Source organism: Halichoeres trimaculatus, unplaced genomic scaffold (genome assembly GCF_033239565.1).
Source record: "Halichoeres trimaculatus isolate MK-OKI-2021-1 unplaced genomic scaffold, fHalTri1.1 fHalTri1_scaffold_2, whole genome shotgun sequence".
In the NCBI taxonomy this organism is placed as follows: domain Eukaryota; kingdom Metazoa; phylum Chordata; class Actinopteri; order Labriformes; family Labridae; genus Halichoeres; species Halichoeres trimaculatus.
Genome location: NW_027437180.1, coordinates 18,773,763 through 18,788,662, shown reverse-complemented (window position 1 = coordinate 18,788,662; position 14,900 = coordinate 18,773,763). Strand labels below are relative to the sequence as shown.

Sequence of the window (14,900 nt, the reverse complement as noted above, 5' to 3'; positions counted from 1 at the left end):
AGGAAGGACAGCAATGTGCAAACACAGCAGCTAGATTCATTCACTGCTGTGACAGGAAACTACTTGTAACAGACTGGAACCACTATCAACCCCGATTAGGAGGACGGACCAGGTCCAGGACCTAGACCTTCATTTACAGTGATTGAGGGTATGTGTCCAGGCTTTTGACTGGTCCAATATATTTATATCTAAATAGCAAAGACCCTGTACACTTTGTCATCCTATTGTTCACACTTTTCAGTTAAGTTATGTAATTTTGCAATATTTCAAATGCACATAGAGAAACATTTTTTATTCTTCTTCTTTCATTTCTATATTTTGTTTATTTTATTTTTTTTTTACTGCTTTTGCACTGCATGGTTGATGCACATCTTTAAAGTGTGTATGGCTCAGAGTCAAAGCAAAGCCTACACACCTGAAAATCTCTCTGTTCACCTTCAGTCTCCTGCTGAACTACTGCTGAAACTAAATTCAAAGAAAGGGGGCTTGATGACGAAAGCAGTGAATCAAAAACAATACTGAGTGACTTATAACTTGTGAAATATTACCATTATCTCAAAACATCTATAATATTCACGTAACTCTACTCCTAAGAATATACGGTCTCATCTTTGCTTGAAAAAACACAATCAAAAAGATGTTCCCTCATAGGTGATGGCATGCAAAGAACAAATCCTAAAACCCCTGTGAGGGATTAAAATGTTTGTGGTGATTTTGGCACCCCCATATGGACAGTGCTGTACACAACTGATTTGCTAATTTTATCTTATCCTGTACTGCATTAGGTCCTGTTTTCTCCCAAAATAACCTATCATGATATCTTGTTAGAGTCATATTTGTCCCAAACTTAGAAACTTTTCCATAAAAAATGTAAAAAGAGTGTCTTTGTAAGTCCATCGAATGTTGTCTTGTTTGCTTTTGCAGGTCATAAAAAGTATCTAAGGTAATTTTGACCTTGTTTATAACCAGATGTAATTTCCTTTTAGAAGTTTTGGGGGCCTTTTCCACACCAAAATATGATAATAATAATAATAATAATAATAATAATAATAATAATAATAATAATAATAATAATAATAATAATAATAACAACAATGATAGCACTTTGGGAAACTTTGGAGCGACAGATTTAGAGGAATTGAAAGAAGAAGAACATTTTGAGGGTTGAGTTATCCTGACTTTTACACCACCCTGCATGGCAAACTCCAAAGTCCACATCTTATAATTTCTCTCTCCTGACTGAAGCTTTCAAAATTTGTATGTAAGACAATCAGATGAGGAGTCACTCCCCAAAAAAGAAATACATATACCTCCATTGACTTAAAAATCATGGATACTGTCATCCACTTGGGCATCAGTTAATGTAGTTTATAGTCTATGCATAACAAAGCAAGAAAATTGATCCAGAAATTGGCTAGACCATAACATGCCATGCTGCTATTTCACTCACTAATATGGTAAATTAAGCATATTTCCATGCTTTGTTTGATCTTTTGTTGTTTTATAAATATATGTGGAGTGATCATCTAATAAGTCTAGTTCTCAAGAAAACAGCTGACATTTCCTTGTTCAGTAAAGGGTGAATAAACTTCAAGGAGGAATATCTGCTTAGATCTTCTAAAACTTCTTTATCAATCTGTTGGTGCTATTTTAAAGTAATAACACATCTGCTTTTTATGACTGTAACCCTACAAGGGGACTCATCTAAAAGATAATGCTTTTTGTGTTGTGAAGGTGAATGGAGAGAATAGAATTGTAATGCAATAAATGCTCACCAGAGGGTGCAAATTCTGACTGTATAAAGAAAAGAAAAATACTGCCTTCATTTTTTTTTTAAACTTGTGGCCATGTCAACTTTGAATGACGGTAATCTGCACACTGAATCCAAATCTTGCCGAGACATCTGTGAAAATTTCAGGGGATAAGTCAGGTTCTGTGTTATAGATACTTAAATCAGGTGCCACCATTTCACCATAGTAGATGTAGTTCTATTTTTCAGGGTACTTTACAGTTATGGGCCCTTTAGATTATCCTTAAATTTTCTTCCTCAAAGTGGAAGGAGCACATTTGGATGAGTTTTTCTAATAGTGTTAACATTTTGTGTTTGTTTTCACAAGGAGTTTAAAACATAAAATAAAATAAAAATATACAGAAAGAGTTGGTAAGTACTTGTTATCAATATCATCATTATCATCATCATCATCATCATCATCATCATCATCATCATTATTATTATCATCATCATCATCATTATTACTAAGTTTCTGTCAATTTTTCAGTAGTACAGAACTTTCATCCTGCTCTATCTATTTTAGTCAGTACAATGCATGGAAAAACGGTTGAACTTAAAAATTTTTTATTTTATTTTATTTTTATAAACACTTCAACATAAGGAGAAAGTGAGAAAATATCAAAGTCAAGTCAAACTTAGCCTTTTGCTGCTCCCGTCGCCTGTGAGTCAGTCTTGAGGGCACACAGCACAGTTCAGCCTTCTTGGTGTATGACATTGCGGAAGAGCTATTCCTGTATCCTGACCCCTCCCCTTCACAACAACACACCGGGGAGTCAGAGATAGCTTCAGCATCAACAAGCAGGGAGTCAACAGGCGGATACGAAGTCATCCGAGGTCACCGTAGATCCACCGCGGAGATGGCCCAGGCCAACATCTCGGTGACCGAGAGCCAGTTCAGATGTCCCATCTGCCTGGACATCCTGAAAGACCCGGTGTCCACCCCGTGCGGACACACCTACTGCATCTCCTGCATCAACAACTACTGGGACCAGGCGGAATCAGGCCAGTTCAGCTGCCCACAATGCCGGGAGACGTTCAGCCCTCGGCCGGTGCTCCGGAGGAACACGGTGCTCTCAGAGGTCGTCGACAAACTTAAACTGAGCGAGATGGTCACGGCCCCGGAGCTCTACCTGGGGGGAGTTGGGGATGTACCGTGCGACTTCTGTCCAGCGGAGAGCAAACTGAAGGCGGTCAAGTCCTGCCTGGTTTGCTTGGCAAGCTTCTGCGAGCTCCACGTCCTTCCGCACCGGGAGGTCAGCACTCTGCGGCGGCACAAGATGGTGGCCGCGGTGGAGTGTTTGGCGGAGCGGTTGTGCGCCCAGCACCGTCTGGGTCTGGAGCCCGCGGGGGGCGGCTCCGAGGCGGAGGCCGCGGTGGAATGGAGCGGGGACTGTCTGCTGTGCGAGGCGGACCAGGAGGAGGTGCACAGTGTCGACGCCCAGAGAGCCAGGAGACAGGTGCAAACACTCTTTTGACATCGTTACACATTTCAGCAAAAGGGTCCTCATAGTAACAGGTGGGAAGTCCACATTTTGCTCAATTAGTACATGAGCAACTACATTGAAACTACTCAAACAAGACATGTAGTCCCCTAAATATCAGGTACAGCGGTTTCTTTTTTTTTTTCTAAGGAGGTAACTTTCATCCTGCTACCCAAGAGCCAAACTCTTACATTTCTGGTAAACATGATTTCTTCTTTTTATGCTCCTTCATTTCACATTCTGTGTTGAGCAATCGGTGCATCCTTCAGAAACAACAGAGCAATTTAGTATAGAGCAATTTCAGGTCTTAATCAAATATTTTCTATGCTTGACCACCTGCCATCATGTCAAATGACTTTTCTGTTATGAACTGGGGTAGACCAGTTCATAGAGTGAATGATCTACCATCAGATTTTAAAAAATGAATTAATTTTTCTTGTTGTTAAATCACTACACATTTATCAGACTGTGTCATGCTGTCTGGACTGGTTAAACATAGTCTGAGTTTACAGTGAAAGTTTTTACATTAACATGTATAATGCATCTTAAAATGGTAGAATCAGGGCTCTAGATTAACTTTTTTGATAACCATTCAGAATTTCCACTGTCCATATTTTTCCTTTGCAAAGAAGATATCTTATGATAGCAAGTGGATTTATCTTATTATCTTATGAACTAAAGATTAAATTAATCTTCCACTGCTTTTCGGAATGTATAAAATAATTACAATATAATGAAACTCAAAAATACTATCACATTTCAATACTCATAAGTCTTGTTTAAGTACGTAGCACTAGGATAATACTTATGTATGAATGTTTTTGACTGTATGTCCACTTTTAAATGCACGGAACAGCCAATAAAAGCACAGCCGCTCTAACTAACTGTCTGTGTCCTCCAGCTGCAGCTTCAGGAGACTCAGCGGATAATTCAGGGGAGGACCAGGGCCGGAGAGAGAGACCTGGAGGAGTTTCAGCAAAGCTTGGAGTCCTTCAAGGTGAGACAGACACACAGGATCTCATCATAGGGTTGAAGCTCTCTGGAACAAGTTTTTACATAAAGTTGTGCCCCACTTTGCGGAAGTACCTTAAACGTAAGCTTTCGTCCATACTACAAACATACTACATACAAAAAATATGCAGAATTTGACGGAGCACTGTCTGTGCCATGCTTTAGGGAACAAAAAACAAGTAACTTTTCGGATGTTTAAGGGCAGTTAATTCAAGAGTTTTGATGTATAAGAGAAGGTACTCCCTGTGTGTCTTTGTCTTGAGTGTTGGTACATTTAGGCTCAGTGTTGGATGACTTGAGGCAACAACCGTGATTGTGAGGGAGTCTAAACAAATCAGATCCATGTCCTTAAAAGCTTGATTGGGTTTTGTATGAGCCCACAGTTTTGTTTTTATCTTGAGTATAAATAGTCTGCCTCCAGAAATGGATTTATAATTATAATCAAGATTTGGAAATAATTACTTTGGTCAGCCAAATATGAATGTGTGCTCTATACTGTTGTCAAGCACAGCATGTGTGACGTAAAGCTCATGAGATAAAGTCTGACATAAATAGACTCAGCTTGACATTTACAAAACTGTCCAAGCAGCACACACAGCCTCCCCTTTAACATCAAGCTGACAAACTGGCCTCTCTATCTCTCACACACACACAATCTACACACACACATACACACATGAAAGCTTGACACACAAGCTCAGAGGAGCTGCTGTATCAGTTTCCACTGCGTAGCTAAATTAAGTTTCAGTTTCTCTGCCGCTCCTTCAGTCTTCCCAGAAAGCTTTTTCCTCCTCTCTCTCCCCCGAGCATCATCTCCATTAAGCTAGTACGAAGCCGCAAGAGCTTCTCGGAAATCGGCTTTTGCCACCCGATAAAACACCAGACTGAAAATGGGCTTCTGTCAGATTTTTAAGGATATGGCTTTCATGTAGAAAGTCTCTTTGTGTGCTCTGTTTGGGGTGCTTTTCTTGGTAGGGACAGAGTTTGGCAGCATGTTAAGGTCATCATTTGTGTAGCCCCAGAAATAATATTGAACATTAGTTCCATTAACTGCATATCATGATGGATGACAGCCGAACTAAAGTAATGCATGAAGTAACCAAGATGTATAGGGGTAACTAGTGCTGGCCTCAGTTCAATGCCCTGCCCCATTCTTTTGACAAGCATCAGACTAACTAACCAACGTAACAACAAAAATCCCACAGGTCAGTAAAGTCCACAGCAAAGCCAATTGTGTGTCATTTTAAAGCAGACGCTCACATTTATGGGAAGTTCAAAGACTGTTTTGTCAATGTTAGTCGTCCGTTTTTTCATTCCTCCAGGACAGACAGAGCAGCAGGAGCTACATGCGTCAACAGAGGTTGTGAGTGAAGGACCCTTTTATAGTGTCAAATAACTAATAAGAAATATGATTGCTTTAGAAAAATGAAGGCTCAGAGATAAACCCACATGATGAGGACTGTCCAAAGGATATTACTGATTCTAGGAAAACGCTGCTGTGTTGAGATATACTTGTTGATTGGGGCTGGAAACACCACGGGTAGCCCAGCAATACTGATTTTTATTTACAGTCACACTTTTTCAGGTGAGGTTTCACCTGCTGTCTTTGAGAGTTTATTTTCACCTACTCCAACTGCTCTTTTATTTTCCTTTGTGTGTGTGTGTGTGTGTGTGTGTGTGTGTGTGTGTGTGTGTGTGTGTGTGTGTTTCAGGTGTCAGCATCAGCTGTGTTGGAAGACAGTGAAGCTCTGTTTGCAGACATGGCTCTTCGCCTGGAGAAAACTAAGGCCGAGGTGAGCATCAGGGCCTGAAGTATCAGCTTTAATCTAAAGTGTAGTGCCAGTGGTAACAATACAGCCGTGATAGTATCAGTAGTTAAGGCAGTAGTGCTCATAGAAGAAGCTGGTGTATCCTTGGTAGCTAAAACAAAGCCAGTAATTCTGATTTCAACTTAAGGTATAGGTGGTCGCAGTTAGAATAAAAATAAAAGCTCAATTTTACAAGAGATGGAATACTGTGTAAAAATGTTCTTTGAAAAGATAATCTGATGGTTTGAAAACCAAATGTGGTATTTAGTTGACTTTTGGATTAGAGCATCTTTTTGTATGCTGTAGGTCCGAGCGAGGCTGGAGGCGAAGGAGCGAGCAGTGGTGGGAAGGGCTGAGCGAGACATCGAGATGCTGGAGAAAGACCTGGAGGAACTGAGGAAGAGAGACGAGGAGATCAGTCAGCTCCTGCAAACAGAGGACAATACACACTTCTTACAAGTAAGAGAGTAAATCAGAATCTAATTTATTTTTGTGTTCATAGAAAGAAATGTGTTCCTGAACAACTAGTAGCTTTGAAGTGCATCAGTTGGGTGGAAGTGCAAGACTTTTACTTCTCACAAGGTTTTTAGTCACTGTGGCATTTGTCCTTATTTATGTAATGCATCTTAGTACTTCTACTATCACTTCCCAATAGGCAATTTTTGACCCATTAAATCTAATGCATCCTGAAGACTATTAAATCATAGCAGAGTGCATGCTAGAAAACCCCAGGAGAGATTAGTGTGTAGATAAAAGACAAAGCAGGAAGAGTGGATGAGAGGAAAGAATGAGTCAGCAGTGACTAGCGGAAAAAGAGAGTACGTCTAAGTGCTGTTTTCAAATTCAATTGTACAAGAAATTAACAGAGTGAGGGATGCTGAGCTGTTTTTTCCACACCCTTTCCTCCCCTTTCTCCCCCCTTTCTACTTATCCATGCAGGCAGCTCCACTGCTCTGTGTTGCTTTAGCCACCGGCCGGCACTCGAGGGCCCTCAGCCTGCCCAGCGAGGCTTTCAGCAGCACAAGGAGAGCACTGTGCCACCTCCGCAGCCGGGTGGAAGAGGTCTGCAGGGAGGAGGTGGACAAGATCAGCCGCACAGGTACAGCAGATGACCCACAGACAGAAAGACGACCCCATGACATTACCAGAGTACCTATGCTTTCTCATGACCTCTTATATGACTTTAAATGCTGCAATATTTAGATATTAAGAAGGATAAAGTTGAATAAAAATTGTTTGGATTTTTGAGGTGGTGGCTTCAGAGGGAAGAGGCTTTGTGGAATAGGAAGCCCTAAACAGATGGCAGCTAAAATGAAGTGTTTCAGACAGAAATAGGGGTTTTCTCAAAAAACAGCGTGAGAAAAATATGGATTTTATTCATCTTTAAATCTTGTAAAGCTACTACAGCGGTACAGAGGGACAGTGTGAAGCTTAAAAGAAGGGCTTTGTTCAAAAGGGCATCGCTCTGGAAAATTTTACTAATGCATATGTGAAGGTGCCGCATGTCTATACCCTTACTGGTCTAGAAAGAGCAGAGGCCATGCTCATTAGCACCTACTGTATGTGATACATTGCTGAGTACTTCTAACAACCCCACTTTAAAAATCCAAAATATCCCCTTAGTTACTAAATACCAAATGTACACTATCATTCATGATGTGAATTCCTGATCTGCTTTATACTCAGAATGTTTTTTTCTTACAGTTAATGAGAACTATGTGTCTGGCGCAGAATGTGTGAAAGGTAAGAACCATGATGCACGCTCACACACACACACACACACACACACACACACACACACACACACACACACACACACACACACACACACACACACACACACACACACACACACACTGTGACAGTGTCAGGTCTGTGGTGACCCATTTTTACAAGGCTGCAGGCTTTGACATGACATTTAACACTACCAGGGACAGGGGGATAGCTAATTATTGATGCTGCAGAGCTTAGAGTGATGTCTGTTACAGCACACCCTGGCTCATCTCCAGCTCTGCTTTGTTCAGTGTACTGTAGTTTGATCGGAAACATTTAAATTCATTCAAGTTGTTAAAATTTAAATGAACTACATAAGACTTAGGGTCTGGTGTTTCATTTATGAATGGTCAAACAAAGCAGCTCCAACAGTAAGATGAATGAAACTGAGTTTAAGGTAAACCCTAAAAGTTAGACGCCAACATGCTCAAAAAATGCTTTGTATGACGGTCAGAATTTTTATTATTAGGTATAATTAGCATGAAGTTGTTAGCACTAAGCTCGTTTAGCAGAGCTTGCCTCTGAGAAAACCTCACACAGCAGTGGGCATGGCTGTCGACTCTGAGTGTGGAAAAGAAGCATTAAGAATAACTCGACCATGACATTTGGGTCACAGTGAATGGTTTAATTTTCGTACATTTGATATAATTCATAAATGTAAGAACAAAAATCAAATACCCTTCATATCTGTTGCATTGGGGAGGTGGCAGAAATCTTGGTGCGGAGAACTTGAAGCCGCAGCAAATGCAAGCAACACAATCTGCAGGGGGTAAGTCAAAAACGTGGGTTTTTGGTCATTTCTGGTGAACAGAGTCTCTAATATGTGCCTCACAAACGCCAAACTATTCCATTGCACTAACCCTCAGCTGGCTTATTTTAAGGTAACCTATCGAAGCAATTATGTGAAGGATTTCTCATTTCAATACTACGGGTTCATCTAGTTTTAGTGTCATAAATGTGACATGCTGTAAAAAGGTAAATAAGTTACTGCATCACACATACTTCATTTGTATGTGTCAAGGACTTGGGCCACTGACAGTATTTTTGGTGGAATTTTTAGTTTAATTCTGCATTTTTGTTTTCAAAATTTTCAAAGATTCATGTTCGAAAAAAGGAAAAAGGCATTTTTTAAATTGCCCAACCAGTTTTAACGGCCAGTATCTTCTTCATAATTGTATCTATATGTGCCCCAGCGTACTTTTATTTATTCAATTGCATGAAAACAAAAACAATTTACATCCTACCTGCATTAACTTTAGCATTTCCTCCTAATGCATGAATGCTTGGAAAGGTTTCTCAACAGTTGTTACTAAACAGAAAATAGCCACTCTCTTGGATTAAAGGAGTTATTATTCACCAGGTGCTTCCATCTGTGCAGCTTCTCCAACTGTTCTCAGTGTTCAGTCATACATCTATATCTATATCAGAAGTTTCTCTCTTTTCCTTCTCGAGTCATTTCAATTCTGGTCACAGCCATTCAAATCATTTTTTTATTCATTAAGGTGAATGAAAGTATTAAGCACCATTTTCTGTGTCTTCTTATTCTCTCTATCAGCAGTGCCAGCGTCGTTCCCTCTGTCCTCTTTGTCTCTGGAGCCTAATGATCAGAGGATGAGGGCTGTTTTCCTCAGGTGTAAGTACCATTTCTAAACTCTCTTTCTCTCTTTTCCTTCTGCACCTGTTGAATAAAGTCCCTTGCATTTCTCTTTGCCTTTGACCCATTTCCCCCCTCTGTTCCTTGCATTTCTTTTTAAAAGAAAATTAAAAGACATGCTAGGAAATCTGAGAACCCTGTCTGAATCCTCATCAATGATTCACAGCAATCATACTGTATTTATGGCATCCAAGTCTGCTGTTAATACCAGCTCTTTGTCTGGATGGATACAGCTGATAGCGTTCAACCACCTTGTTAGGCATTAATAATGTACATAGTCAGGGGAAGATTAGGGCTGTAAGTACTCGTCCTGCTTTCATCACTAGTTTGGGAGTTCTGAGGCCAGTTCACACTGATGAACTGAACCACCTTAAGATAATTTATCTTTGGGGCAGTTGTAAAAGAGGTCCTTTTCAGCCTACTGCTGTAAAGACAAATCTTTGAATTTCAGGTTTTGGTAACTCAGCTGCATCAGTCTGTTAATTGGATGTTGATGTAAATATCTGCGTGTTTTAGTCAGAGCTATGGGAACTTCCTGTTTCTTTTTTCCAAAGCCCCTATAATCCTAAACGTTTCTCTAAACCTCAAATCAAATCAAATTTCATTTGTAGAGCACTTTAAAATGTGCTTTACATGTTTAAAAGCAACCTCCGCTCAGTCCCACCCTGCCCAGACCCCCACTCTAGCACACACTTTGCTGCAGGCCAGCGAGGGGCTAAATGCAGCAAAGCACTACCGCTACATAGCTAAAGAAAGTAAATAGATAATAAAATGGCTGAAATTTAAATTGAATAATTTAATAAAATGAAATAAAATGAATGAATAAACAAATCCAATCGTAAAATGAAAGTAAAATAAAACAAAGATATTAGTTAAAAGCCAAATGAAATAAGTGGGTCTTGAGCCTGCTTTTAAAAATATGAACATTCTCTGCGGCCCTCAGGTCCTCTGGCAGGCTATTCCACAGACAGGGGCTATAGCGCTGGAAATATACCTCATGGAAAGTTTGTGTTCCGGCTTTGGGGTTATTAAAAGGCCAGTGCCAGAGGATTTCAGGGTCCGCGAGGGTTCATATGGTAAAAGCAGTTCTAAAAGATAAGAAGGCCAAAGACCCCTAAGACATTTACAAACCATTAAAAGGACCTTAAAATCTTAAAATCAGTCCTAAAACATACACGGAGGTTTGCAGTTGTTCTGAAAACCAATGTAATATGTGCCCATCTCCTGGTCTTTGTCAGCACATGTGAAATGCTGCTGACTTCTGTAAAAACTGTAAACTTAAGATGTTTCTTTATGAAAGACCAGACAGCAGAGCATTACAATGGTACATATGACTGGAAATAAAAACATGCATTAGCGTCTCTGTGTTAGCACGGGAGAGCAAGGGGCGGACTCTGGCTATGTTCTTTAAATGATAAAATCCTGTTTTTGTTATATGTCTAATATGTGGAATGAGTATATGTTAAGCTAAGAGACGAAGATGACGCCCAGATTTTTTACCTGATTGGCAGGAAGTTTTCTGCCATCCAGGTTTTAATATCTGAAACACATCTAAGAAGGGCATCAATTGGCCCTGTGTCATCAGGAGACTTGGAGATGTACAGCTGTGTGTCATCAGCATAGTTATGGAACATGATGCCATGCCTCCTGATGACATTTCCCAGTGGGAGCATGTACAAGTCAAAACGTACAGGGCCTAAAATTGGGTCTTGGGGCACACCACAGTTACTTCTATGTATCTTTGAGGAGCAATTGTCCAAACTTACCAGAGATTTTCTGTCTGTGAGATAAGAGCTGAACCACTGAATGGCGGTACCAGAGAGACCGACCGGGTGTCAGAGTGACCTAACCTAACCCTTTCTTCTTGTTTTCCTTTCTTTCAGGTTCATGTCGTCTGTCTTTGGACCCTGACACAGCCCACCCCACTCTGGTTCTTCTGGAGGGACCCCAGGGTGCCCACTGTGGCGAGGAGCCTCAATCTTATCCCCCCCATCCTCAGCGCTTTGATTCAGTGGCACAGGTCCTGTGCAGGGAGGGCCAGTTTGGTGGTGCAAGCTATTGGGAGGTGGAGTGGAGAGGAGGAGGATGGGTTGATATCGGTGTCACCTATCGGGGGATTGGACGCAAAGGTGGGGGGAAACCCTGCCTGTTGGGACGGAACGAGAACTCTTGGCGGCTGAGGTGTACACACACTGGATATGCTGCCTGGCACGACAACCGTAAAACCACAGTAGCTGCACCACCCTGCCCGAGGATTGGTGTGTTTCTGGAACGGCAGAAAGGAACGCTGTCTTTCTACAGTGTCTCAGACACAGTTGTTCTCCTACACACGTTTCGCTGCCCGTTCTCTCAACCGTTGTACCCAGCCTTTCGCCTGGACCTGGACTCTACTCTGCTCATCTGCCCCCATGACAGAACCAATGGTAACCCACAGTAACATTTCCCATCCTCTTCCCAGGACCCTTTATCTAAACCAACAAGAAAGGGCTACTCATGAATATGATCACTAACGCTTCTATCTGACCCAGAGCTCAGTCTGTCAGATCAGATTGACTTGTCCACTACAGAGCTTTGGATGTCATTTCTTTTTTTTTCAGCCAACATAATTCCATATTGTAAGATGACTTTTTTTGTAGCTTTCCTTAAGTGCTGACCATTTTTTGGTCCTCAACACACCCAAAAATCATAGTATCATATGTGAAAATCATGTGATTGTCAAGTTTGTCACACCAAATCATTTAACAAGATGGAAAACTCATGTATGTAACTGCTGCTCAGCTTGCAGCCCCTGCATCATCAAAGAAACACTGACTTTAACATGAAACTGCTTTACTATTTTTATTGATACTTTGACTTTTATATTGCTCCCAGTAAAGTGGTGCAGAAAAAGGCAGAAGTGCTAGGATTCAACTGATGAAATAAGATTATTTGAGTAGTAAACATGGTAAAAAATTTACCAAAGAGTTTGCTGTGATGTAAAAAAAAAAATAACGATTTTGAGTAGGGACGGGACAAAATAGTGAAATACCAATAAATCAGCATCCTGACCTTTGTGATATAATTATCAAAAAGCAGGGGCAGAGTATTGATGTTTTGATTAAATGAATAAGGCACTTCAAATAGCTTTCCTCATCAATTTGGATTTTAGGAGTAATTTTTTTATCTTTATCAGATGTCATAATGTACTGTTACATGATTTTTTTTTGTTGTCTTAGTGTTTCTTGTGGGGCTGATTATTGTGTCGTATTGTGAGTCATTCCCTAATTCCCACCCCTAATCTGGAGGTAGCATAACAGGTCAAAATGTTTTCCTTTTCCTTGCTTGTCTGTTTTCCTTGCATCTTCAGTACTTTTTGGAAGAAAAAGTAGTACTTTTATCACTGTCAGGCTTAGTGTAGCAAACATGAATTCCTTGAGAAATGCATTTTTCACTGCAAACTTTATGAATTGTTATATTAATAAGATACACAAGTGTGTCTAATCCAGTAAGCCTTGAATTGAAAATGACCTTTTTACCATAAATGGTCAAAGAGTGCATTGGAGAATGTTCCTAAGATGCACTTCAGAGGTATTCATCCATGTTTGTTAGACATTGATTTTTTCTAACTGAAGTAGCTGCATTTACCTTTTTAAAGGAAGGCTTCTCTTAGGTCCACCGCAACAACAAGCTAAATATGAAGTCCCTGCAACTACTTGAAAACCCTGAGATTTTTCCACCTCATTACCGTGTAAAGTGAAAAAAAACCAGCTCAGTTTGATGAAAACGTGACCTCAGCATTGCATCAATGCAAAATGAAGGCCATATCATAGAAAATACTTTCTTTGGGCAGTGACCGATGTGTTGGCGTTCTTTTTTTTTTGTGTGGCTCTACATGGTTATTTTCTGTGATGTGAGTTTTGGTAGACATCAAAAGAAGTTTTGTCCTTAAAAAGGAATACCATTAATTAAAGGTGAAATCCAACATGGCGGAATAAGCTTGTTCCTTGGATGAAAAATAGTCAAGTTATCAAACATTTAAGGTTCCTGTTTGAATCATAAATGGTCACAATATAACTTATATTCAGAAACAGTATGCTAAATTTTAAATTAAAAAAGTATGTACACATACCATGCTAATGCAATGTAAGGCAAACCAGCAAAGCATCTCAATAACCTGGTGCCCCATGGTTAATAATTTAAATCCTATGTATTGTCGATTGTACCGACAAGTACTCTGCATGCTTTCAATTCAAGTCTATTACTATATAATCTCTAAAGAAATGTAATCAGTTATACTCTTATTATAAACTAACATCCAAAAAAATGTGACTTGTTCAGTTTGTTTCAAGTTTTTTAGTCACATAGAAAAAAAGAACTTTAGAATGGAGCCCTATAAAATATAACATATCAAGATAAGTACCAGTAAACTTTGAACAATAAGTCTGCTGCTTTGTCCACTGAGGCCTTCTTCTTCATGAAAACAGTTTGTGTGTAGCATCACAGCAGGAAAGGATCCACTTTTCATGCTAGTTTCAGCTCTAAATCCAGGTACAGGAGCGACCTCTCCTCATTGTGATTGGATGCCATACTGTTGCCACAGTTTTTGGATTATTGTGTATTTTTTATTGAAGTGAAACATTTTTTTTACATGAAGTGCATTATTCCATAAACTGTTGGGCTGTCATATTATTAAACAGCCTCTGCATGTGAGTAAATTTCTGTCCTGTAGCTTTTTTTAAAACCTGTGAGCTAACTGTGCTTTAGTTACCGTGTACTTCAATGTGATTGTAAAAAATGTTGTGGTTGTCTGAGTGTTGATTTTTTTTTAAATGAGGTAATATCACCTCCCTTTGCAATAAACTGGTCTTTGGGGATCTGAATTAACGTTTTGGGGCTATTTTTTAGGCATTAGCATGTGAGCAGAGTGACCATGGGTGAATCCTTCCTGTGTTTTAAACTAGCTTCTTGTTACTGGGTAGATTTTAGCTCTTGAACGACTTTGTTTCCAGCGCAGCTCTTTTTCTGTCTTTACATGATCTTGGCGTTCCACAGGGCTCTATATGAGGCTCCGGGTCATTCACCTGAAACGTATTACATTCATTATTTTGACACTTCATGATGGCTCAATGTACTATGAAGTATGCACTTTAGTCAATAAGCATTTGTGATACAATTAATTCTACTGATTGTTAATCAGTCACAAAGTAAAGAAGCAGGAGATCTGACACTCGTAATGACCACTCTGACCTTGTGCATTTTAGGGGAGTTATATAGGGCGATGTACACTTCATAAGTATAGACCATGCTTAAGTCTTCAGATGTTATTTACACTTACTGGATTGTCTGGCTCTGTCTGCTTCCCCTTTTAAGTCATTTGGAGTCAAGACTGAAGTAAATCACGT

The 14,900-nt window shown here is 39.9% G+C and overlaps 1 protein-coding gene across 4 annotated transcripts; it reads left to right on the top strand.

Annotated features, from left to right (window-relative positions):
- Positions 1-2,484: 2,484 nt before the first annotated feature.
- LOC141786206 (E3 ubiquitin/ISG15 ligase TRIM25-like) lies at positions 2,485-14,356 on the top strand. 4 transcript variants are annotated; one of them, XM_074664969.1, is made up of 9 exons: positions 2,485-3,249; positions 4,175-4,270; positions 5,997-6,077; positions 6,399-6,551; positions 7,032-7,191; positions 7,797-7,835; positions 8,569-8,634; positions 9,424-9,498; positions 11,403-14,356. In XM_074664969.1, exons 1-9 carry the CDS (start codon positions 2,650-2,652, stop codon positions 11,954-11,956), a joined length of 1,824 nt encoding a protein of 607 aa, XP_074521070.1. In that variant the 5' UTR covers positions 2,485-2,649; the 3' UTR covers positions 11,957-14,356. The 4 variants fall into 4 exon arrangements, with proteins under 4 accessions (XP_074521070.1, XP_074521062.1, XP_074521081.1 ...); XM_074664961.1 differs by having other exon boundaries at positions 9,421-9,498; XM_074664980.1 differs by lacking the exon at positions 8,569-8,634.
- Positions 14,357-14,900: the final 544 nt, after the last annotated feature.